This window comes from Hyperolius riggenbachi, chromosome 9, assembly GCF_040937935.1.
Source record: "Hyperolius riggenbachi isolate aHypRig1 chromosome 9, aHypRig1.pri, whole genome shotgun sequence".
Classification (NCBI taxonomy): domain Eukaryota; kingdom Metazoa; phylum Chordata; class Amphibia; order Anura; family Hyperoliidae; genus Hyperolius; species Hyperolius riggenbachi.
This window is the reverse complement of record NC_090654.1, coordinates 97,285,054-97,310,646: the sequence shown is the minus strand read 5'-3', so window position 1 is coordinate 97,310,646 and position 25,593 is coordinate 97,285,054. Positions and strand designations below refer to the sequence as shown.

The 25,593-nt window shown below is 43.4% G+C and overlaps 1 protein-coding gene across 2 annotated transcripts in view; it reads right to left on the bottom strand.

Moving 5' to 3' along the window:
- TARS2 (threonyl-tRNA synthetase 2, mitochondrial) overlaps positions 1 to 25,593 on the bottom strand; it is a 203,631-nt gene that overhangs the window by 54,317 nt on the left and 123,721 nt on the right. For both annotated transcript variants that reach the window (XM_068253237.1, XM_068253236.1), the window contains 3 exons: positions 16,044 to 16,210; positions 12,896 to 13,058; positions 11,258 to 11,395 (listed from right to left, as the gene is read on the bottom strand). In XM_068253237.1, the coding sequence (XP_068109338.1) occupies positions 11,258 to 11,395; positions 12,896 to 13,058; positions 16,044 to 16,210 (468 nt within the window). The remainder of the gene's footprint in view (positions 1 to 11,257; positions 11,396 to 12,895; positions 13,059 to 16,043; positions 16,211 to 25,593) is intronic.

Sequence of the window (25,593 nt, the reverse complement as noted above, 5' to 3'; positions counted from 1 at the left end):
TAATCTGCCCCTTGCGGGCACCCAATCACCCGCCCACACCTCAGAACGCCCTCAGAGCCCAGCCCTGATCACCTCGCCAGTGCATTGCTTGCATCTATTTCCCCCCTCTAATCACACCTTGAGACACCCATCAATCACCTCCTGTCACCCCCTAGCACACCTACCCATCAGATCAGGCCCTAATTTGCCCCGTGTGGGCTCCCGATCACCCGGCCAAACCCTCAGATCCCCCTCAGACCCCCTTCCGATCACCTCCCCAGTGCATTGATTGCATCTATTTTCCCCTCTAACCGCCCCCTGAGACACCCATCAATCACCTCCTGTCACCCCCCTAGCACTCCTATCCATCAGATCAGGCCCAATACATCCTGTCATCTAAGAGGCCACCCTGCTTATGACCGGTTCCACAAAATTTGCCCCCTCATAGACCACCTGTCATCAAAATTTGCAGATGCTTATACCCCTGAACAATCATTTTGAGAAATTTGGTTTCCAGACTACTCAGTTTTGGGCCCGTAAAATGCCAGGGCAGTATAGGAACCCCACAAGTGACCCCATTTTAGAAAGAAGACACCCCAAGGTATTCTGTTTGGTGTATGATGAGTTCATAGAAGATTTTATTTTTTGTCAAAAGTTAGCGGAAATTGGATTTTTATTGTTTTTTTCACAAAGTGTCATTTTTCACTAACTTGTGACAAAAAATAAAATCTTCTATGAACTCACCATACCCCTAACGGAATACCTTGGGGTGTCTTCTTTCTAAAATGGGGTCACTTGTGGGGTTCCTATACTGCCCTGGCATTTTACGGGCCCTAAACCGTGAGGAGTAGTCTAGAAAACAAATGCCTCAAAATGACCTGTGAATAGGACGTTGGGCCCCTTAGCGCACCTAGGCTGCAAAAAAGTGTCACACATGTGGTATCGCCATACTCAGGAGAAGTAGTATAATGTGTTTTGTGGTGTATTTTTACACATACCCATGCTGGGTGGGAGAAATCTCTCTATAAATGGACAATTGTGTGTAAAAAAAAATCAAAAATGTGTCATTTACAGAGATTTTTCTCCCACCCAGCATGGTGATATGTAAAAATACACCACAAAAAACATTATACTACTTCTTCTGAGTACGGCGATACCACGTGTGACACTTTTTTGCAGCCTAACTGTGCTTTAGGATTTCACAGGTCATTTTGAGACATTTGGGTTCAAGACTACTCCTCACGGTTTTGGGCCCGTAAAATGCCAAGGCAGTATAGGAACCCCACAAATGATCCCCTTTTAGAAAGAAGACACCCCAAGGTATTCCGTTAGTAGTACGGTGAGTTCATAGAAGATTTTATTTTTTGTCACAAGTTAGCGGAAAAAAACAATTAAAATCAATTTCCGCTAACATGTGACAAAAAAAAAAAATCTTCTATGAACTCACCATACTCCTAACGGAATACCTTGGGGTGTCTTCTTTCTAAAATGGGGTATTTTGTGGAGTTCCTATACTGTCCTGGCATTTTAGGAGCCCTAAACCGTGAGGAGTAGTCTTGAAACCAAATTTCTCAAAATGACCTGTGAAATCCTAAAGGTACTCATTGGACTTTGGGCCCCTTAGCGCAGTTAGGGTGCAAAAAAGTGCCACACATGTGGTATCGCCGTACTCAGGAGAAGTAGTATAATGTGTTTTGGGGTGTATTTTTCCACATACCCATGCTGAGTGGGAGAAATATCTCTATAAATAGACAATTGTGTGTAAAAAAAATTAAAAAATTGTCATTTACGGAGATATTTCTCCCACCCAGCATGAGTATGTGTACAAATACACCCCAAAACACATTATACTACTTCTCCTGAGTACGGCAATACCACATGTGTGGCACTTTTTTGCAGCCTAACTGCGCTAAGGGGCCCAAAGTCCAATGAGCATCTTTAGGCTTTACAGGGGCGCTTACAATTAGGCACCCCCCAAAATGCCAGGACAGTGAACACACCCCACAAATTACCCCATTTTGGAAAGTAGACACTTCAAGGTATTCAGAGAGGAGCATAGTGAGTCCATGGCAGATTTCATTTTTTTTTGTCGCAAGTTAGAAGAAATGGAAACTTTTTTTTTTTTGTCACAAAGTGTCATTTTCCGCTAACTTGTGACAAAAAATAAAATCTTCTATGAACTCACCATGCCTCTCACTGAATACTTTGGGATGTCTTCTTTCCAAAATGGGGTCATTTGGGGGGTATTTGTACTATCCTGGAATTTTAGCCCCTCATGAAACCTGACAGGTGCGCAGAAAAGTCAGAGATGCTTGAAAATGGGAAAATTCACTTTTAGCACCATAGTTTGTAAACGCTATAACTTTTACCCAAACCAATAAATATACACTGAATGTTTTTTTTTTATCAAAGACATGTAGCAGAATAACTTTCGCGCTCAAATGTATAGGAAATTTTACTTTATTTGAAAAATGTCAGCACAGAAAGTTAAAAAAGTCATTTTTTTGACAAAATTCATGTCTTTTTTGATGAATATAATAAAAAGTAAAACTTGCAGCGGCAATCAAATAGCACCGAAAGAAAGCTGTATTAGTGACAAGAAAAGGAGGTAAAATTCATTTAGGTGGTAGGTTGTATGACCGAGCAATAAACTGTGAAAGCTGCAGTGGTCTGAATGGAGAAAAAGGCTCTGGTCCTTAAGGGGCGAAAAGACTGTGGTTCTCAAGTGGTTAATATTGATGATTTTGGCATACAGCTCATGAAAACCCAAAATTCCTATCTCACAAAATTAGCATATTTCATCCGACCAATAAAAGAAAAGTGTTTTTAAAAGAAAAAAAAAGTCAACCTTTAAATAATTATGGTCAGTTATGCACTCAATACTTGGTCGGGAATCCTTTTGCAGAAATGACTGCTTCAATGCGGCGTGGCATGGAGGCAATCAGCCTGTGGCACTGCTCAGGTGTTATGGAGGCCCAGGATGCTTCGATAGCGGCCTTAAGCTCATCCAGAGTGTTGGGTCTTGCGTCTCTCAACTTTCTCTTCACAATATCCGACAGATTCTCTATGGGGTTCAGGTCAGGTGAGTTGGCAGGCCAATTGACCACAGTAATACCATGGTCAGTAAACCATTTACCAGCGGTTTTGGCACTGTGAGCAGGTGCCAGGTCGTGCTGAAAAATGAAATCTTCATCTCCATAAAGCTTTTCAGCAGATGGAAGCATGAAGTGCTCCAAAATCTCCTGATAGCTAGCTGCATTGACCCTGCCCTTGATAAAACACAGTGGACCAACACCAGCAGCTGACATGGCACCCCAGACCATCATTGACTGTGGGTACTTGACACTGGACTTCAGGCATTTTGGCATTTCCCTCTCCCCAGTCTTCCTCCAGACTCTGGCACCTTGATTTCTGAATGACATGCAAAAGTTGCTTTCATCCGAAAAAAGTACTTTGGACCACTGAGCAACAGTCCAGTGCTGCTTCTCTGTAGCCCAGGTCAGGCGCTTCTGCCGCTGTTTCTGGTTCAAAAGTGGTTTGACCTGGGGAATGCGGCACCTGTAGCCCATTTCCTGTACACGCCTGTACACGGTGGCTCTGGATGTTTCTACTCCAGACTCAGTCCACTGCTTCCGCAGGTCCCCCAAGGTCAAGGAATCTGTCCTTCTCCACAATCTTCCTCAGGGTCCGGTCACCTCTTTACTTTGTGCAGCGTTTTCTGCCACACGGTTTCCTTCCCACAGACTTCCCACTGAGGTGCCTTGATACAGCACTCTGGGAACAGCCTATTCGTTCAGAAATTTCTGTGTCTTACCCTCTTGCTTGAGGGTGTCAATGATGGCCTTCTGGACAGCAGTCAGGTCGGCAGTCTTATCCATGATTGCGGTTTTGAGTAATAAACCAGGCTGGGAGTTTTTAAAAGCCTCGGGAATCTTTTGCAGGTGTTTAGAGTTAATTTGTTGACTCAGATGATTAGGTTAATAGCTCGTTTAGAGAACCTTTTCATGATATGCTAATTTTTTGAGATAGGAATTTTGGGTTTTCATGAGCTGTATGCCAAAATCATCAATATTAAAACAATAAAAGGCTTGAACTACTTCAGTTGTGTGTAATGAATCTAAAATATATGAAAGTCTAATGTTTATCAGTACATTACAGAAAATAATGAACTTTATCACAATATGCTATTTTTTTTAGAAGGACCTGTATTTATAGCTCAGTCTGTGTTCTCTCTTGTCTTTTCAAGTCCAAGCCTGCCCCCTGCTGGCTCTGCTCAGAAATCATTAGCTGAGTCATTATAGCAAAGCCAGTCTGAATGCTCAGTCGGGGATTTTATTAGGTCTGATAAGAAACAAGCTGTGGAGTGCAGAATGAAACAGAGAGCAGGGTAGGTGTTTTCTCTAATGTTCCCACTGATCTATATGGTAAAATACATGAGGGTGCTTCGTCTCTGGTTCACTTTAAGTGTAAAAGGACCATCACCAAATCTATTAAATACAAGTGTAATGTTTACATGAATAAAGTATGGGCATATTTGCACAAAAAAAAAAGTTCTAAAAGGTGTGTTCATATAGGCGTACATTCGCTTTTGCCGCCCGGTCTTTTTGGCACAGGGTGAGCTGAATGATGGCTCACCCTGCTGCCGCTGAAATTACAAGCAGTGTTAATTACTATTCCCTCCCCGAGGCGTAGCAACTCAGAGGGAGAAGTAATTTGAAGTCCGGCAATCACCACATTACCCATGCGCAGGGCATGGACTTTAGCATTGCTGGCATAGCCATGCTGAACTCAGGCACTACGCAGCGTACTGTGCACGCTGAGAAGCCCTTCCTCATCATCTAGGACTCCAGCCAAAATGTGGATAGGATGGAGGTGATCAATATGGAATTACCAGTAAATGTTTTAAATCAGGTTAAATTGGGATGTCAAAAAGCAGTTCCCTCCCAGTATATGACCTGTATGGATGGCTAATGAGATGTAAATAATCTAGAGTTAATGCAGGTTTATGCAAATTTATACAACTTGAAAATGGACCAACCGAATACCAACTTGGCACGATGCATTTGTCAGACTGCATAAATACAAAAATTGCATAACCCCAAATTGACTAGGAATTATTTGCATTTCACTGGCCGTCTGCAGAGGCTGCATACCCCAGATAAAGATTAAATCATTTTACAATTGTACTTTAGACCATGTATTCGGCAGGCATGCTTCTCTGGTCTTTCTTTGCAAAGAAAGCAGCCGAAGCACCTCTGTAGCATACGACCAGGCTGATTCTTGGATTAATCCAAATATTGCATATATGTCCACTGTTCTCCCCAGGCTCTTTTAGCCAGGTGTCCCACCCAGCTAATTTTGGTGAGCACCCGGCTGTCATCAGCTCACCTCCTCTTTCTCCTCCAATGCTGTAAGCAGAATCATACCAGACCTTCATACCCCGGTCACGCCCCACCCGCCTACTTTTTCATGCCACCCGGCTGGAAAAAAAATTCTGGAGAGAACACTTGTGGTCATATATAGAGTGAAAAAAGTTCGATGTATACAAAAGTCAATGCTCACTGTTTATGTCTTTATATGCACAACTCTGCATAGGTGGCAAGTTCACATAGCGTTTGGCTATGAAATATTGTTTTTGGTGATAGTTTTCATATCTCCCCAAATTATTCCTCTGGCTATATAACTAATCCCTCAAACAAAGCACCCTTCCTAAAGCTACGGACACAAGCATGACTAAAGTCGGCCAGTAATCAGGTGTGTGTACAGTAGCCCTTGACCCACAAGCAATATGCCTGGCAGATCAAGTCACCAGAGAGACGGCAGCTTCTATTATGTGCACCGCTCCATCGTCTCTACGCATAGCAACAGATGCTAGATTCGTCGTCAGCTACACAGCTAACTTTGCGTATGTCAGCATCAGCCCAGCGTTGTCGCCCAAGGGATAGAGTGGCATCTATCACAGGTGTGTACGCACCTTAACAGTGAACCTTAAAGCGGAATATAACCCTGCATTTCAACTTTGCTCTAAAACATTATTTACAGCATATTAAATGCAACCAGCATTTTTTTTTTACTAGACCAGCATTGGAAGGGTTAAACAGAGTTTTAAAGTTCCATGGAGAGATATGCAGAAGTTCAGATAGATACATTTAACTAAATAGAATGTAACAAGTGATAAATGTTACACACTCTTTGGCTGTCCTCCAGCTCCTTCTCAGTCAGAGAGAGTGAGTCACATTCCACACTTAGATACATTTAAAGGGGTTCTTTCGCGAAAAAAGTAGACAGTTAAAGAGACTCTGTAACAAATTGTTTATCTTTATTTCTTCTATGCTATAAGTTCCTATGCCTTTTCTAATGTGGTCTGGCTTACTGCAGCTTTTCCTAATTGCACAGTAGCTGTGTTATCTCTGTTATATGATCTAATCTTCTCTCTATAGTCGGCACAGTCAGGCTGAGGCAGTCAGACTGGAATGTGCAGGGCTGCTTGTGATTAGCTAGAAGCTGTACACACCCCCTGCAGGCTCTGTGTGACTAACACACTCTGCTTAGCTGAGCCTATTAGAAGCTGGTTAGTTTGTTTGTAAACACTGCCTAAAACTGGCAATTACAAGCCAGGTTTGCAGCAGAGAATGGCAGAAACAGCACAGAGGGGACCAGGAGCACATAATGAATAGAATGGTATGCTTTTTATTGTAAGAATTTCAGAGTACAGATTCTCTTTAAAAAATGTGACAGATGACAGGTTTTGGGCCAGTCCATCTTTTTAAGGGGGATTCTCAGGGCTTTGTTTTCAACAACATTTCCTGAACAACAGTTGCAAAATCTAACTGACATAATAGTGTGCAAGTGATTAGGGAGGCCGGCTGGTATCTTGCTATTTTTGCAGTTAAACTGCTGTTCAGGAAATGCTGTTGAAAACAAAGAAAGCCCTGAGAATCCCCCTTAAAAAGATGGACTGGCCCAAAACCTGTCATCTGTCACATTTTTTAACTGCCTACTTTTTTCGCAAAAGAACCCCTTTAAGTAAACAAAATGTATCTATGTAAGCTTCGGATGCGTCCGCAGTTCTCTCCAGGAACTTTAAAGTTCTGTGTAACCCTTCCAATGCTGGTCTAATAAAAAAAAAATGCTGGTTGCATATAATATACTGTAAATAATGTTTTAGAGCAAAGTTGAAATGCAGGGTACTATTCCGCTTTAAATGTAGGAGGATAGATACAATTGTTTATTTCATCAGTTTACAGTGGGTTGCAAAAGTATTCGGCCCCCTTGAAGTTTTCCACATTTTGTCACATTACTGCCACAAACATGCATCAATTTTATTGGAATTCCACGTGAAAGACCAATACAAAGCGGTGTACATGTGAGAAGTGGATCGAAAATCATACATCATTCCAAACATTTTTTTACAAATAAATAACTGCAAAGTGGGGTGTGCGTAATTATTCGGCCCCCTGAGTCAATACTTTGTAGAACAACCTTTTGCTGCAATTACAGCTGCCAGTCTTTTAGGGTATGTCTCTACCAGCTTTGTACATCTAGAGACTGAAATCCTTGCACATTCTTCTTTGCAAAACAGCTCCAGCTCAGTCAGATTAGATGGACAGCTTTTGTGAACAGCAGTTTTCAGATCTTGCCACAGATTCTCAATTGGATTTAGATCTGGACTTTGACTGGGCCATTCTAACACATAGATATGTTTTGTTTTAAACCATTCCATTGTTGCCCTGGCTTTATGTTTAGGGTCATTGTCCTGCTGGAAGGTGAACCTCCGCCCCAGTCTCAAGTCTTTTGCAGTCTCCAAGAGGTTTTCTTCCAAGTTTGCCCTGTATTTGGTTCCATCCATCTTCCCATCAACTCTGACCAGCTTCCCTGTCCCCGCTGAAGAGATTCCTCCCCCCCGAGTATGATGCTGCCACCACCATATTGGACAGTGGGGATGGTGTGTTCAGAGTGATGTGCAGTGTTAGTTTTCCGCCACACATAGCGTTTTGCATTTTGCCCAAAAAGTTTTTGGTCTCATCTGACCAGAGCACCTTCTTCCACATGTTTGTTGTGTCCCCCACATGGCTTGTGGCAAACTGCAAAAAGGACTTCTTATGCTTTCCGTTAACAATGCCTTTCTTCTTGCCACTCTTCCATAAAGGTCAACTTTGTACAGTGCATGACTAAAAGTTGTCCTATGGACAGAGTCTCCCACCTGAGCTGTAGATCTCTGCAGCTCGTCCAGAGTCACCATGGGCCTCTTGACTGCATTTCTGATCAGCGCTCTCCTTGTTCGGCCTGTGAGTTTAGGTGGATGGCCTTGTCTTGGTAGGTTTACAGTTGTGCCATACTCCTTCCATTTCTGAATGATCGCTTGAACAGTGCTCCGTGGGATGTTCAAGGCTTTGGAAATATTTTTGTAGCCTAAGCCTGCTTTAAATTTCTCAATAACTTGATCCCTGACCTGTCTTGTGTGTTCTTTGGACTTTACGGTGTTGTTGCTCTCAATATTCTCTTAGACAACCTCTGAGGCCCTCACAGAGCAGCTGTATTTGTACTGACATTAGATTACACACAGGTGCACTCTAGTCATTAGCACTCATCAGGCAATGTCTATATGCAACTGACTGTCTCAGATCAAAGGGGGCCGAATAATTATGCACACCCCACTTTGCAGTTATTTGTAAAAAATGTTTGAAATCATGTATGATTTTCGTTCCACTTCTCATGTGTACACCACTTTGGGCTCTATTCATAAAAGGTTACCGCAAGTTTTCCGCTTAAAACAGCGGATTTTCCCGTCCATTTAGCAAAGTGGGCATTCATAAAAGCTGTTCCCGCATGAAAATCTACAATCCCCCAGTAGAGCGAGAAATTTCCGCCTTCTCCAGTGTTTTTCTATATTTATCTAGAAAAAAGTAACAAAATGGCCATTCATAAAGTTTAGAGGAAGCAGTATGTGGACGGGAAATACCGCTTCCTCTGATTTTGCGGATTACATACAAGTGAATGGGACAGACCTCCCAGAGAGAGCAGTGCACGGAGGGACTCTGCCGGCTGAAGTGTTTCCGCATGCCTTCCGACAGCTTACCGCCAGCTTTCAGCGGGAGATCTCCGCTCTTGCATCGCAGCTGGCAAGATTTTTTTGAATGACCACCCAGAAGTGTAAAATACCGCTGCGGTATTTTACCTCTACGAGTATTTACGCCACAAGTTTTTTTATGAATAGAGCCCTTTGTGTTGGTCTTTCATGTGGAATTCCAATAAATTTGATTCATGTTTGTGGCAGTTAATATGACAAAATGTGGAAAACTTCAAGGGGGCCGAATACTTTTGCAACCCACTGTATTTTCACTTTAACTTCCCCTTTTGACATGATTTCCTTCCTGCTGCCTCCAACTCCAGTGTTACTCTGTCCCTGATTCTCAACCTTAATCTTGTAACCCTAACTACTGAAGGCAACTCATATCCTATCCTATCCTCTAGCACAGACTCTCTCAACCAGGGAACCTGCAGGTCTTTGCAGGAGTTACCTGGCATTTTCTCCTTCAGTGACAGTGGTGGGCTGAGAAAGTTTCAAAAGTAACTCTTTGGCTCCTTTTCATCCTCTTCACTCAATGGCCTGAATTCATAAAGCATTACCGCATAGGTAATGCTGAAAACAGCAGACTTTTCCGAGCACTTAGCAATGTGTCAATTCATAAAGGCTATTACTGCATGAAAAGCTACAATTACCGACCAGGGAGATAAATTACCGACTTGGCTGTAGTTACCTCCAATACGTCAGTAAATTGTCAGCAAATGTCAAATCATAAAGCCTTCAACAAGCGGTAAGCCTGATGATAGTTACTGACACCTCTGATGAGGTGTTAATGCAAAGTGCAGGAAGCCAAAGTCTGTATGAGTCATCTGTGCAGAGAGCCGTCTGTGAGTCATCTGTGCAGGGCAAAAGAGATATCGCCACACTGCTCGACCGCTCAATGAGCTGCGGTAATTTACCGACCTTCAAAGGCAGCTGGGGAATTCTTTATGAATTATCACACAGACCGGGAAAATAGCGAGTGCGGTATTTTCCCTCCCAGATTTTTTTTTTTATCGCACTGCTTTTTATGAATCAAGGCCATTGTATGCTCGGCTCAAAAGTGGTAGGGGTGGGGGGTGGAGTAAAATAGAGCACACTATAAACAGGGGTACTGTATGAAGAAGCACTAAATAAGGAGCACATTGATAAAAAGCGGAAGGTAGTATAACAAAAGACACTATAAGGGGTAGTGTAATAAAGAGCACTATATTTGATGGGGCTATAGCAAGAAACTTGTGCTAATATAATAGGAAACACTGTAAGGAAGAAACAGGGAATGGAAGTTACACAACAACCAATTGAATGAACAACCACACCCACTTTTAAAGATCATACACCCTTCAAAATAAATCCCCACTCTCCCACTAATGCAGGGGTACCTCAAGATCCAAAAACTATTTGAAGGGTTCTTCCAGGGTAAAAAGGTTGAGAAAGGCTGCTCTAACACAAACCCTCCTAAAAGACACCCAAAGTTTGCCAATGACCATAGCAAAAGGCCAGCACCTGAATTAGCACATTGCCACCATTAATCCTGGAGCGTTAAAACTAGCTACACGGCGGGTGGGCACCTGCACTCAATCCCCTGCCAAAAAAACTAACCAAATTCTACATCACGGGTGGGCACCTGCGCTCAATCTCCTGCCAAAAGATCAAACCAAATTCTACATGGCGGGTGGGCACCTGCGCACAATCCCCTGCCCAAAAAACTCTACCCAAATTAGGTTGCATAGATTGCTGAACTATACTGCAATGCTACACATCTAAATTAACAAAAGAACACTGCTGGGTCTCGATCTGGATTTAGGCTGATTGGCCGATTTATTGCAGGTACTTAAGAACACTGTGCTCACACTTTGGTACTTGCAATTAATCAGCCAATCGGCCCAAATCCTGTCGAGACCCAGCAGTGTTCTTTTGTTTGTTGGCTTTACACCTTCGGTGGATACCAGTGTTAGCTGGTTGACTCCCTGGTCTTGCTGATCACTTGGGTTGTAGCACTGAGTTACCGCTTTGATACATATGTCCAAATTACTCATGTCAGGATTACTTGCATTTCTGCATAGGGACAGGTACAAGTCTCCCAGGTTCTATTTTGCGTGACTGTAAAGCTAGGCATAATGTAATGTATACCTTTAAGCACATTATATAACAATACAAATGCATGCCCAATGTAGGCAATGCAATATTGGATATAAATGGCAGGCTTACCTTTTCAGCTCTCTGCCAGATCTCCAGCTCCCCCATGTACTGCTCGGGACGTGTTGAAAGGAATAGTTTAAACGTGAATCCAAATACTGTGTACACCGCACGGAGGAAGTCTAGGCAGCTGCTGATTTCTGACTCCAGCTGGAAAAATTTACGGAAGAAATTATAGATCTTCAGATCTAGTTTAAAATCAGTTGCTTATTTTCAAAGATATTTAGTATTCTTTACTGTAATTTTTTCAATACTCTCATCAACAGAGATAAACTGATGAGCGTCAGAACTCCCCAAAGCATCTCAAGAAAGCTGACGGACACAAAAAGGAAATACGTGGGGTGTCTGTACTAAAACACAAAGAATAGATTCCAGACTAAAGAATGTTGTGCTTGGGAGCACAGGTATCTCGGAAGGGGAATTTGTTTCTGGGATCCATTACCAGCAGAGCAGGCATAAAGGCCGTACACATGCCTGAAAAAGGCGGCCGATAATGAACACCTGAACCGATAGTCAGGCATGCGTACAGCAGCCAACGATTTACAACCCGTGAGCAATCCACATGGCGGATCAACTCACTACTGCGATTGCCGTTTGCATCTTCTGTCTGTGATGCCCCCCCACGTGACGCTGTCCCCCCCCCCCTCCACACACAGCAAAATAACCAGTCATCAGCTACATAGCCCCTGTAGCCAGGTATTTTAATAAGCACAATAAAGAGTGGACCTTTTTGAAGATTGTTGGTTCAGACTAAATCTATATGACTATAAGAGGATATGACCAAGATAAAAGACTCCTTGCTGTAGAGTATAAATGGATCTAATTATAGAAAAGCAACACATGCTTTTGCACTTAAAGTGAACCTAAAGCCTACCAAAAAAAACGAGATGAACTCACCTGGGGCTTCCCTCAGCCCCCTGCAGATGATCGGTGCCCTCGCAGCTCCGCTCCGATGCCTCTGCACCCGCCGGCGACGACTTCCGGTTTCGCCGTCACCGGCCGACAGGCATGGGAACGCGAGTGATTGTTCGTGTTCCCAGCCTGTATATCGCCCCCTATGCTGCTATTGCGGCCTCCTGGTGAGTTCATCTCGTTTTTTTTGGTAGGCTTTAGGTTCACTTTAAGGCAGGAGGATTAGCCATAATATGCCAGGGAAAAAAGTCTCCCTTTGCCACACACAATTTAATAATATGACAGGACATCATGCTGGGTACACACGATGCAAGTTCCCATCTGACTGATGGGATTGAATGATTATTTCCGATAATACAGATAATGAGGACAGCTGACATCTGTAAAGGGAAAGAGAAGCATCCTGTGAAGTCCCAGCTTCCTCCTTTACTAGCACACATTCGGGGCACAGGCCTTTGCTCGTACCTGGCTCTGTGCTCTGTCAAGTTCTCCAGAAAAGAAAGGGGGCAGGCCAGCACCTATTGAAGGCAGCAGCACAGTGCTGTGAGCTGCAGGAGGTCTGAACTTGTGCCTGTCCCCAGACACTGCACCAGCACCGGTCTGAGGGGGGGATTCTGGGCACCAGTAATTCCCCCTAAACTTGCCTATCATACTTTCAATCGATAAACTATATTAAAGTCTCAGTGGCCAATAATTAGACACAAAACAAAGATTACACCAAGTCTTCGATTCTCTCACCTGATCCATAGAACAAAATATATGGGCATCATCCTGCTGGAAGCGGCGAACACGGGTAAGTCCTGACAGCGCCCCCGAGAGTTCATTCCTATGCAGCACCCCAAAATCTGCTAACCTCAGAGGCAGCTCTCTCCAGGAGCGGGGCCGGTGGTCAAACATCAAACTGCAAAGTGATACAAATCAGAATGCATTATAAGTTCCAACAAACTAAGATCCACAATTATTGCTTCCACAGTTCTCCTGCAACATGTGCAATGTAATATTTTAGAGCAAACTTCTCAGTTTCCTTTCAGAAAGGCTGTGGCATGGATGTCTAGGTGTCTGCAGATAAAACCAAGGTAAGAAATTTAAAGGGTAGCAAAAGTACTTGAGCTGAATAAAAGGGAAGTAACTATTTTTTTGATGTCTATGCAAAATTAAGCTGACCTTTTGTCGATTGGATTGTTTTAAATTCTTCTAGAACCGTTTTTAAAATCAATCGCCTATTATTAGTAATAAAATATATATATGTGTGGCCAGCATAAGACTGCATCTGAGTAACTAACTTTACACTCACTTTGACTCAAGCAACTGATAACTTTAATGCAAACATGTATTTTCCAGCATCATTGGCAAGCCACCATATAATGTAGATCCAAGGGAGAGGAGACTATCTCTATACTGTGACAACACAGTTTTCTTTTTCCCTGGAGCTGGACTATAATTATTAATGATATTCAGGAAATAATCTAGGAATTGAAGTGAGATGCCAGTTACTATAGTAAGAGTTTCCTCCTGACATGAACGTTACGATAGAACCATGATCAGCCCAACCGTTAAGGTCATGTATCAAATACAAGTACATCCCTAATTGTTAATGCAATTTCTGCCCCAGGAACACAGCCTGTGACAGTCAATGAGAGCAGAATGGGAGTATTCATTGGCGTAGGGAGACAATGAAACACCAGTCACATCTTCATTCTTTGCAACGCAGCATTATCAGCACAGACTCTGAAAGCAATTCACCCTATTAGGAGACATCTGTGTCATTCCCTGCATAGTTCAGTCTACAGAGTCAGCCAAGACTTCATTTTCTCTTTAACCGAGTCCCAGTGTTTAAGATTTAACCATTTAGTCTCAGCATTTAAAAAAAAAAAAAAAAAACTAATTTGCCCAGTTACTTGCCTGCGGCTTCTTCCAGGCCCAGGTAGCAATTGTTGCTTAGTATACAGGCGTAGATTGCTCCCGACCATGAAAGCCCCAGGTAAGTAATTGGGCAATATCTTTTTCACTTTAAAGGGACTCAGAGCTGAAATAAATAAAAAGTTTTATACATACCTGGGACTTCCTCCAGCCCCATCCGCTCGCTCCCATGCCGCCGTCCTCCGCTTCCCGCAGCTTCAGGAACTGGGTCCCGTCACTTCCGTCAGTTGTGGCCAGTCTGACGTGAGAGAACACTGGAGAGATACGTAGAGAGCGCACTTCTCCTGCGTAGACTGGCCCCGAGTGACGTAAGTGCTGGTATTCGGTTCCCGAAGCGGTGGGCAGCGGAGGACGATGGTGCGGGAGGGATCCGAGCGGATGGGGCTGGAGGAAGCCCCAGGTATGTATAAAACTTTATTTATTTCAGCTCTGGTACACTTTAAAGTGAACCAGAGACGAAGCACCCTCATGTATTTTACCATATATATCAGTGGGATCATTAGAGAAAACATCTACCCTGCTTTCTGTTTCATTCCTCACTGTTCAACTTGCCTGTTATCAGCCCTGATAATATCCCTGACTGAGCATTCAGTCTGGCTTTGCTATAATGACTCAGCTATAATGATTGCTGAGCAGAGCCAGAAGGGGGCATGCATGGGCTTGAAAAGACATTAGAGAAGACAGTCTCCGCTATATTGATTCCTGAGCAATTGTTTGGTGACTATAATTGATTTTGAAATAGAGGTATTTTTACTGCATTGTGTAATTTTTTTCCTTGTATTGCATCAGTAAACAAACAAAAAAAAAACGTATTGGTAAAAAAAAAAACATGGAAAAGGTTAATAGAGAGGGTTATTAGTTAATTTATTGTGTAAGGAGTGTTATTTCAAAAGTAGGCATGTTTATGGAGAGAGCTAAAACAGTATTTTCATTGTAACAGCAACCATGTTTCTTTTCCATAGGTTTCCCATCCTATTATAGGTGGAGTAAGTGGATGCCGTATCTTGGATCCTGCAAGTATCTTCCCAACCACTGACATGCAGTCAGCATCTTTGCAATGTAACCTGCACTGCTAAACTTTTCTCTGCTTTTTGTATGCAATAGCTATGTGCATGTGATCTGTGCATGCACTGCAGCCAGCCCCCTCTGACTCATGTACCAGGTCATCAGGCTGGGACTTGCTACAAGAGGCTGGGGGGACACAAGAAAACCAGTATTATTAAAGGCACGCAGAGGTAAGAAACTGCTTACCTGTGCTTCACTTTTATTTGCCGATCTCTGCATGAGATGAGGGAAGCAGGGCACGAGGGAGTCAGGCGACCTTTGTAAGCACCATAGACTACAATATTAAATTGCTGTTACGGTGCGCCAGGGTGCTGGACTCCGCTTCAGCAAGTGTTATAGCATGAGGTTCAGCAAGTGGTGGCAAGATATATCTTCAGTGAGTGGCGGCTAGCTATCGGTAAGCAGTGCCAGCTTTGTGAAGTGTTCAGCAAGTGGCAGAGATATAAGGGTTGTCAGCTCTGCAATAGTTCTGGCGCGAGGTTTGGCAAGAAACGGTGTGCTATCGGTTTGTACACCAAGCTACACTACTGCCATGGTGGCAAGGAAGCCTATTTTGAATCTTTTGAAAAGTCTCAGAAAAAAAAAATCATCTGTGGATACAGGTTCAAATGGTTCAATTTGAAATAACAAAAAGCTTGTGTATCAGTAATAGGTTATTAAATCCCAAAGCTCTGTATAAAAGGCTCACTGCCTGCAAGTAAACAATGTTTAATGCAAATAATTGTATAGAATTAGGTAACTAGGACACTTTACCAGTATATAGAAATGAGAGGAAGTGCAAGGTAGCAGCCTTACTCAGTAAATGAATGATTCATGCATGCATGCGTGTTACTGCCTGCTGCCTCTCATGGCCCTGTATGAGGACTTCATGAGGTCAGCAGGTTTTTTTGCACTGACTCACCAATGACCAGGACAGTTCATAGGCTTCAGGGAGAAAGTTTCGTCTTCCACAGTGAAGGAAAACATGTTCTTCCCGTAGTGCTCCCAGTGTCCAGACTGCTCCCATAGCTTATTGTTGTACATGTTTGGAGTGATGACTTCAGTGTATCCCCGCTTCTTGTATTCACTCTGCATTGGGGAAAACATTTCTGTGAAGTTATAAAAGAAAAATGGAGAGCCCACTATGGTGCAGTATTTCAAACTAAACATTGAAACAAAGAATTAGGTGTAGAGTTATACTCACAAGTGTGGGTTACCAGCAGGCAACCACTTTTTAGGCAGTAGGTGAATGTAAACCCTTTCCCTTGGGGGATGTTAAGATTAAGATGTTGCTCTCTGCAGATTAGCAAAAAATGGGGATAGACCCCTCCACCATAGGTGGACTCAATATATGGTAAGCAGATTAAACAGAGCAGTCAATCAGATTAAAATAAAATTAAACGGGGGAAGTAGCAATTACCTCCCCATAGAATATTCTACACAAGATTTATCATCAAAAACTTTGCGTTATCCCAAAATTGTGACTTGTTTTGTGGGACGAAACCCATTTCCTCAGGCAGTAAAAAAAAAAAAAAATACCCCCCCCCCCAAAAAAAAAACAACTATGATAACATCAGCTGGATACCCTTTTCTGTTCTAGAAGTAATTTAATCACCTCTAGAGTAACTCAACATGCTTAGGAATCTCCTTCACAGAATTTAGACATAGCAGTGACCTACTTGGAAAACAGTTGAGTTACAGACATTTCATGCAAATAAAGTTGTCCTCCTGCAAAATGTACTGTACTGTTTTTACATATTTTTTGTTATTACAGTGTTGTGCAAACTGCTGGTTTGAAAAGTCTGAAGTTTTAGGAGAGCTTTTTGCAGTCCGTAGCTGAAATTTAAGTAAACCTGAGACGAAAGGGAGGATTTGTATTTCCTTCAGGCTAGATTCACAGTGGGACGTTACGTTTTGATGCGACGTTAAAGTCACACCGCAAACTTACAACGCAACGCACCCAAAAAGTCGCAACGCTGCGTTACTGTCGCATACAGCAGATACAGTAAAAAATACAGGCAATAAAAAGTGTGCTTCCAAGTCATTACTGAGCATGTGCAAACAGTCCAACGCAGCTAATAACGTGTATAACGCATGCAGTACTTTCACTTAACGTGCAGCGTTAGTCACCAATGCAACGTATGCACTGTGAATGGGGCATTGATTTTTCATTGCAGTGAGTTATTCTGCATTAAATGCTGTTTTAACGTGCGACTTTAATGTCTCACTGTGAACTTGGCCTCGGCTCCCTGTAGTCCATCAGTTCCTTTGCCGTCTTCCTGGTCCCATCCAAGAGGGAAGAGGAGAGGGAAGTGAAGTTTAACCAGGCTGAGGGCTGGAGATACAGATCAGCACACAGGCAGTGTGCAATGTGACAAACAGAACATGGCTGCCCTCATTGTATCACTGGAATAAATAATCATAAACTGTTGAAGCGGTTTGAAGCTAGATTTGCTGAGTAAACGATCTAAACTTTAGATAAGATATATAGACAAGTTACTTTTTATAGTTAGTTTTTCATTTTGCTTTAAAAGATTGCCTCTCCTTTCCTATCACTGACACATCCATGAAGCTTTATGGCTTGAAAGCAAACCTCTGAGGTTTGCTATTGGCAATTTTTAATTCTTACCTTGGTAAGGGGAACTCTCTTGATAGTTTGCAGCCACAAGGATGGTGTCTGAGAGTACCAGGTGGGAACAGGTATTTTGTAATATTTCATAACTCAGTTATGGAGCTTTGACTCTTTATGATTGGCCTGAGGAGATTTTTTTTTTTTATTGTAAAGGTCTGATGAGCTATTGCAGCTCAAAATCAGCTAAAGTAGTTTCCTGAATTCTATATAGACTACGTCAAGCCACCCATGCTTATGTAGGATTTCATAAAGAATGGTTTGGCCTAACTATTTTTGGTACAAGCCAGCATTAGCCACTAAGTTATGTGCGATTTTCTTGAAGACGAAGAAACTTTTTGTATTTTTGTATAAGAGTGGAAACAATTTTTTGGACTGCAACTACTCTGTGGTTACTACTGAATCCGATTATCCTCCAAACAAAAAACTAGAAGCCTCTGGAGGACCAAGAGGCTTCCCTCTCCTGAGGTGAGAACCCCGTAGGGGCACTTCTTCCCCTGCATGCACATGTTAATATAAATATCCGTAGTCCAGGGCATAGGAAACAAGGGGCTGCGATAACATCTACTCGTGGCAGAGGGGGGGGGGGGGGGCTAAGGGGGAGCAGCCCCTGCGACTGCAGGGGGCCCAGAGATGTGGGGCGGTCCCAACTAATAACCTTCCCTTTCTCTGAGACTCCACATCAGGTGTTTTTGTGGCTACACTTGTTATGGGTGTGAAGATCCTGATGGCCACACTTGTTTTATGACCCTTGTGAGACGGGCCCCCAGGCTGTGAGGGTCACCAAGAAGAGGCAAAGGAAGGATTGTGAACTTTAAGGGGCCCCATCAAAGTTTTGCTGGGGGGCCCCATGATTTGTAGTTATGCCCCTGCCTTAGGGATACTCAACATTTTTTTTTCTAAGCTCCGTTGTCTTGTGACTTGCGATTTACTTTAAGAAAATGTTTCCCGCTCCTGCGGTGTTAGTAACCAGATCATTTCAGGCAGAACCCAGATACCGTAAGAGGCTTAACCACCTCGGCACACAAGTCCTACCATTATTTCCTTAGTTGCCTGAGAAGTATTAAATAGCTCGCTGGCACTAGGTAAATGCTAATTTTGAAAGGTCATGTCGAAAAAACATTTATGGCCAGATTATTTACAGCAATTTCTTATTTATTTTCTGCTTACACACGTTGTCATTTTTCCTTTGTATTCAGTTTGTTTTATTTCACAGCATGTTCTTTTCCTCTACTTCACTTTCTACCCGTTCCAGGAATCTGTGCCAGAGGGTTCCAGCATTCCAGGGTGTGATGTTTATTATGCAACATTTTGTGGAATGACTAACCGTGATGTGTTAAAGCGGATATCCACCGTATACTGCATATTTCACAGATCCTCTTCTCCTGCAAAGTTATAATTACCTGCTGGGTCTTCCTCTTGCAAATCAGTCTGGTGGTCCGTGGCCAACAACTACCAGTGGGGCTATGTTTTCTAGTCAGTGGACATGGACCATCGGACCGATTTAGAAGAGGAAGATCCGGCAGGTAATTATAACTTTGCAGGAGAAGAGGTTCTGTGAAATATACTCTATACGGTGGCTATCCGCTTTAACAAAAGAAATGACCATATTTTTTGGACCATAAGACGCAACTAGATTTAGAGGACAAAAACCAAGGAAAAAATATATAGTAAATATGGTGTATCCATGGTGCAGGGGCATCTTATGGACCTCCCCCCCCCCTCAATTACTATGTCCCCCTTGTACCTCTTGTATACCTTCCTTGTACCTTTTGTGTCCTCATCTGTCCCCTCTGTCCTCCTCTGTCCCCCTCCATTCTCTTCTGTATCCTCCTGTATCATTCTCTGACCTCCTGCGTCGTCCTCTGTCCCGCATCCTCATCTGTCCCCCCGGCTTTCATTTATACATTTTGTCAGTTATGATTAGATTTTATTTTCCATTTAGATGGGCAATGCATATAATGAGTACTGGTTACACAAGACTGTTCTTGCACTCAGATATTGAATGTTTATGGACATGGGAAACAATAATTGTTTTCTACATGAAAAAATGCACCGAAAGTGTATCAGGATAGGGATAGGGTATAGTGACCGACAACCTAACTTCACAACCAGTGTTAAGCATATACTGGGGGGGCACTAGGGCTTGATGCAGTTAAGTATAGCAAACTTGAGTTTAATGATAATCCTATCTAAACAACACCAAACATTATAAGTGTTTTAGCTCATTAAAAGCAATAGTAAATGACTGGAAACTGTTTATATACAACTAGCTGGACGCCCGGCGTTGTCCGGGTATGTATTTGGCTGGTGTTGGCCCTGCCCCCTTTTCCTAACCCTAACACACAATTACTTAATGACCAAGTTTGCGAGCTTTGCGGTCTTTGGCATCAATCATTTGCATTGAAATAAAATAAATCTGATTGGCTGTGGCTCCCCTTTTCTGAATTTGAACCCAAATCACCCAATAGCCAAGTGTACCAGGTACAGGTGATTAACAGTGCAAGAGGCTTGTGCTATTAACAGAGATGTCGCGAACAGTTCCCGAACCATTCGCCGGCGAACATCTCTGCATCACTGGGCCTTCTACTACTTCCGGGTCGCTATGACCCCGGAGTAGTACGCCTGCACTGCACAGCGGAGCGCGTCCTAGATCGCGCTCCTGTTGCCGGGCACTTTCTGCGCATGTGCGTGACGTCATGAACGACGTCACGCTCATGCGCAGAGAGTGCCCAGCAACAGGAGCGCAATCTAGGACGCGCTCCACCGGGCAGCGCAGGCGTACTACTCCGGGTCATAGCGACCCGGAAGTAGTAGAAGGCCCAGAGATGTTCGCCCGGCGAACGGTTCGGGCCATCTCTAGCTATTAACAGTGCAAGAATGGCAGCAATTAAATATTCCCCTTAAAAATCAATACGTGGATTTTGATTGGCTTTTGTACGCTCCACCCACCTTTCTGAATATTAATCCCAGTCACCTAGAAACTGTGCAAAGTTTGAGAACCCTACCATTAGCAGTGTAAGAATGGCTGCAGTTTACATTTTCCCAATGAAATTTGTATTTTTCTCTACCCACTGATTTCCCGACATTGTTTGAGTATGTATTTGGCTGGTGTTTGCTCCGCCTACTTTTTCTAACCCTAACACACAATTACTCAATGACCAAGTTTGTGCGCTTTGCGGTCTTTGGCATCAATAATTTGCATTGAGATTAAACAAATCTGATTGGCTGTTTGTGGCTCCACCCCTTTGTCTAAATTTGAACCCCAGTCACCCAATGACCAACTGTACCAGGTTTAAGGCTTGTGACATTAACAGTGCAAGAATGGCAGCAATTACATATTCCCCTTGAAAATCAATAGGTGAATTTTGATTGTCTTATGTAGGCTCCACCCACTTTTCTGAATATTAATCCCAGTCACCCAGTGACCAACTGTGCTAAGTTTGAGAACCCTACCATTAACAGTTTAAGAATGGCTGCAGTGTACATTCTCTCAGTGAAATGTGTATTTGTCTCCGCCCACTGATGACCCAGTATTGCCCGATTATGTATTTGGCTGGCGTTAGCTGTGCCCACTTTTCTAACCCTCACACACAATTAATCAATTACTCAATTACCAAGTTTGTGAGCTTTACGGTGTTTGTCATCAATAATTTGCATTGGAATGAAGCAAATCTAATTGGCTGTTTGTGGCTCCACCCCCCTTTCTCAAATTGAACCCAAGTCACCCAATGATCAACTGTACCAGGTTTGAGGCTTGTGCCATTAACAGTGCAAGAATGGCAGCAATATAAATACTCCCCTTGAAAATCAACAGGTGAATTATGATTGGCTTTTGTAGGCTCCTCCCACCTTTGTGAATTTTAATCCTAGTCACCCAGCGACCAACTGTGCAAAGTTTGAGAACCCTACCATTAACAGTGTAAGAATGGCTGCAGTTTACATTTTCCAGTGAAATTTGTATTTGTCTCCGCCCCCTTTTTGGTTATGGGAATAAAACGTTTCCTATACTTTATTCCAGGTAATGTACTCTGTGTGTGCCAAATTTCATTCAAATCCGTTCAGCCATTTTTGCGTGATCGAGTAACAAACATCCAAACATCTAAACATCCAAACATCCGAACTTTCCCATTTATTATATGAGTAGGATTACTGTGAGCTACTATTAAATATATCTGTGTCAAGGGATTCTTCAGATAATCTCTACTACATGAAAGGGTTCTTGGTGAACACTGTCTTTCAAAAGGGGAACGGGGTACACGTACCAAAATAATGATAGTATACAATATAGTGTCCAGGCACTGTCAAAAGTGCTGCTTTATTTCATCAAGTGGCTGCAAACATTCACTTTGGGCATGATACATGTGAGACCGGTGATACCGTAGGAGGTGGAGTGCAGAGGGGAAGACAGGACAGTCACAACAGCCGTTTCGCATTCATTAACAAGGCTTGCTCACGTACTTACTGAACGCAAAACGGCTGTTGTGCCTGTCCTATCTTCCCCTCGGCACTCCACTTAAAGGGATACTGTAGGGGGGGGGGGTCGGGGGAAAATGAGTTGAAGTTACCCGGGGCTTCTAATGGCCCCCCACAGACATCCTGTGCCCGCGCAGCTACTCACCGATGCTCCAGCCCCGCCTCCAGTTCACTTCTGGAATTTCTGACTTTAAAGTCAGAAAACCACTGTGTCATGATATGACATGAGGGCCGTCCATAAACAGGGAGCAGACATGGAATCCAATGATAAACGCTTTATTGCGGTCAATACAAAAGTGAACTTCCATCCATAATGTAGCATACAGCTTTCACCTAGCTGTCTCACACCAAACTGGCTCTCTCTCCCTCTCCCCCAGACAGTATATCAGCTTGTCAACAAACAGACCTCAAATCTTATCAGGTGATAAGGACAAGGCCAGTCTGCTAACACACAACAGAACAATGGTATATTCCCCACCCGACTCCAGTAACACAATCAATGCAGAGTCCAAACACAGCAAACAAACAAAGCAGGAACAAAATACATTAAGCAAAACATACGGTTATTACATATACATCACATTTTACATATCATACATCACATTCCTCCCCCTATACATTCCTGGACCCCCAGGCGAACCCATTAGTTGGGTGAGACTGAGGTACAGGCACATGGCAAATCTGTCCATCTACTCCTTCTCAGTCTAGGTGGGAGTTCATAATGAATTGTCCTTGTTTTCATACGTGCCAGTTCGACTTTTACTCGATGTCCACATATGATTTGTCCATTTAACCCAAATACAGCCCTCCCTGCATCATTTGGATTCTTATACTCCACAAAACCGAACCCAGGAGGACTCCTGGAGACCCAGATATGGCGCACAGGTCCATAGCGGCCAAACACTTGCCCCAACTCCCACTTGCTGCTTTGTCTTCCTAAGTGTCCAATGTACACTTTGGAATTTGCTCTGCAAGCTCCATGGGAGTGGGCACAGTCAGATACATCATTGGTCAAAACATCATGTGACAGACGAACGTAATTAATCCCTCTGGCATGGTCTCTTTCCGCTACTGTTCTTAAGAGTGGGGAAACGTCCGAGGAGTTGGTGGCCACATTCCTATCATCAGTGGGCTGAGGAAACTGAGCAGCTCCATTGTCTCTGATGACATGCGGGCATGCTGCTACCAGGTGCTCAGTCGACCCACAGCCAAAACATGACTTTCTCACCTTGTTCCTTCCATCAGCTGATGTGGCATAACTCCTCTCTGGATGGGGTGGTCTGGGCTCTACATACGATGCTGTCCTGGATGCTTCACAGACACATAAATCCTCTGGTAGATGACACACCTGGGACCGGTTCTCCACAAACTGATCGGCCAGCTTTGCAGCATCCCTCATTGTTGGAGGGTTCCGGTCCAGCACCCACATTTTCACCTCCGGAGGACAGCAGCTCAGGAATTGTTCCCGCAAACAAAGTTCTTTTAAGTCCTCCAAAGTCCTGACACCACTGCCCTGAATCCACTGATTAAACACATTTGTCAGCTTAACTCCAAACTCAGTGAAAGAGTCTTTTGGGGTCTTACACAAGGATCGGAAAGACTGTCTATATGTCTCTGGAGTTTTAGCATACCGAGCCAGCAATGCCCGTTTCACTTCCACAAAGTTCATTCGTTGTGCCAGAGGAAGCAATTTAAAAGTATCACTGGCACGTCCTGTCAGCTTTCCTAACAGGATGCGATGCCACTCACTGGTTGGGATACAGTGTGTCTCACAAATGAGTTCAAACGTTTCTAAATAGGCATCAATTTCCTCTTTAGACTCGTCAAACATAGGGAATAATGAGTAAAGTCTAACAGTGTCCATATGTGGCTGTAACATTCCCCTCTGAGATCGGTTCACATTCTGTGCCATCATCTCACCAACCATCCTGAGCAATATGTGAGGCATGTCCTCACCTCTGGCAACACCTTGCTGAGTCTGATCCTGAGACTGTTCCTCCGAGCCTTCATCAGTCTGCACATCTCCACCTCCACTCAGTGCCTCACCATTACTTGTAGCTTGTATCCTGTCCACCAGAAGTTCCACAAGCTGAGGTTTCTTCAGCCCTTCAGGATGTAAGCCCCTCTTCCGGCATAACCTCCGAAGGGTAGCGATTTCCAGCTCCTGCAGTATCTCCTCCATGTTTATGGTGTTCCAATGTCTGCTCTGTCCCACCACTGCCACCAATATGTCATGATATGACATGAGGGCCGTCCATAAACAAGGAGCAGACATGGAATCCAATGATAAACGCTTTATTGCGGTCAATACAAAAGTGAACTTCCATCCATAATGTAGCATACAGCTTTCACCTAGCTGTCTCACACCAAACTGGCTCTCTCTCCCTCTCCCCCAGACAGTATATCAGCTTGTCAACAAATAGACCTCAAATCTTATCAGGTGATAAGGACAAGGCCAGTCTGCTAACACACAACAGAACAATGGTATATTCCCCACCCAACTCCAGTAACACAATCAATGCAGAGTCCAAACACAGCAAACAAACAAAGCAGGAACAAAAGAAAAAACAGGGCACCGAGAGCCCAATAGTGCAATATAGTTTTAACAGAGAAAATCTGTCTAGATAGTTCGTGCAGAAATATACTCACAAAAAAGGGTCACCAGCAGGCAACCACTTGAAAGGCAGGTGGGGAGAATTGGTACCCGACCCCACTCGGGTATAAAAGTCGCTCTCTGTAGACAGGAGAAAAAAGGGGGCGTACCCCTCCACCAAGGGTGGATAAGTAATATGTATCAAACGCAGATAGAACAGAGGCGCCAAAAAGAGTAAAAACACTATTATTTAAAAACAGTAAAAAGAGGGAAGGTAAGGTGGACTTACCTCCCTCTAGCAGTGGAAAACAAAACTCTGAGGTAGAGTAGAATGCATTTATTAAACAGTGTAACTCCTAAAGATGCAACGCGTTTCGCGGGCCACAGCACCGCTTCCTCAGGCTATACAGGAGTTCAAAAAAGCTGTATCCAATCCAAGTATTGAATGAGCACCTCTGTTTTTAAATAATAGTGTTTTTACTCTTTTTGGCGCCTCTGTTCTATCTGCGTTTGATACATAAGCAGGAACAAAATACATTAAGCAAAACATACGGTTATTACATATACATCACATTTTACATATCATACATCACACACTGCGCCTGCATTGCCGTGTCCTCGCTCCCGCTGATGGCACCAGGAGCATACTGCGCAGACCAAAGACCATACTGGGCTTGTGCATTACACTCCTGGTGACATCAGCGGGAGCGAGGATGCAGCTGCGCAGGCGCAGTGGTTTTCAGACTTTAAAGTCTAAAATTCCCGAAGTGAACC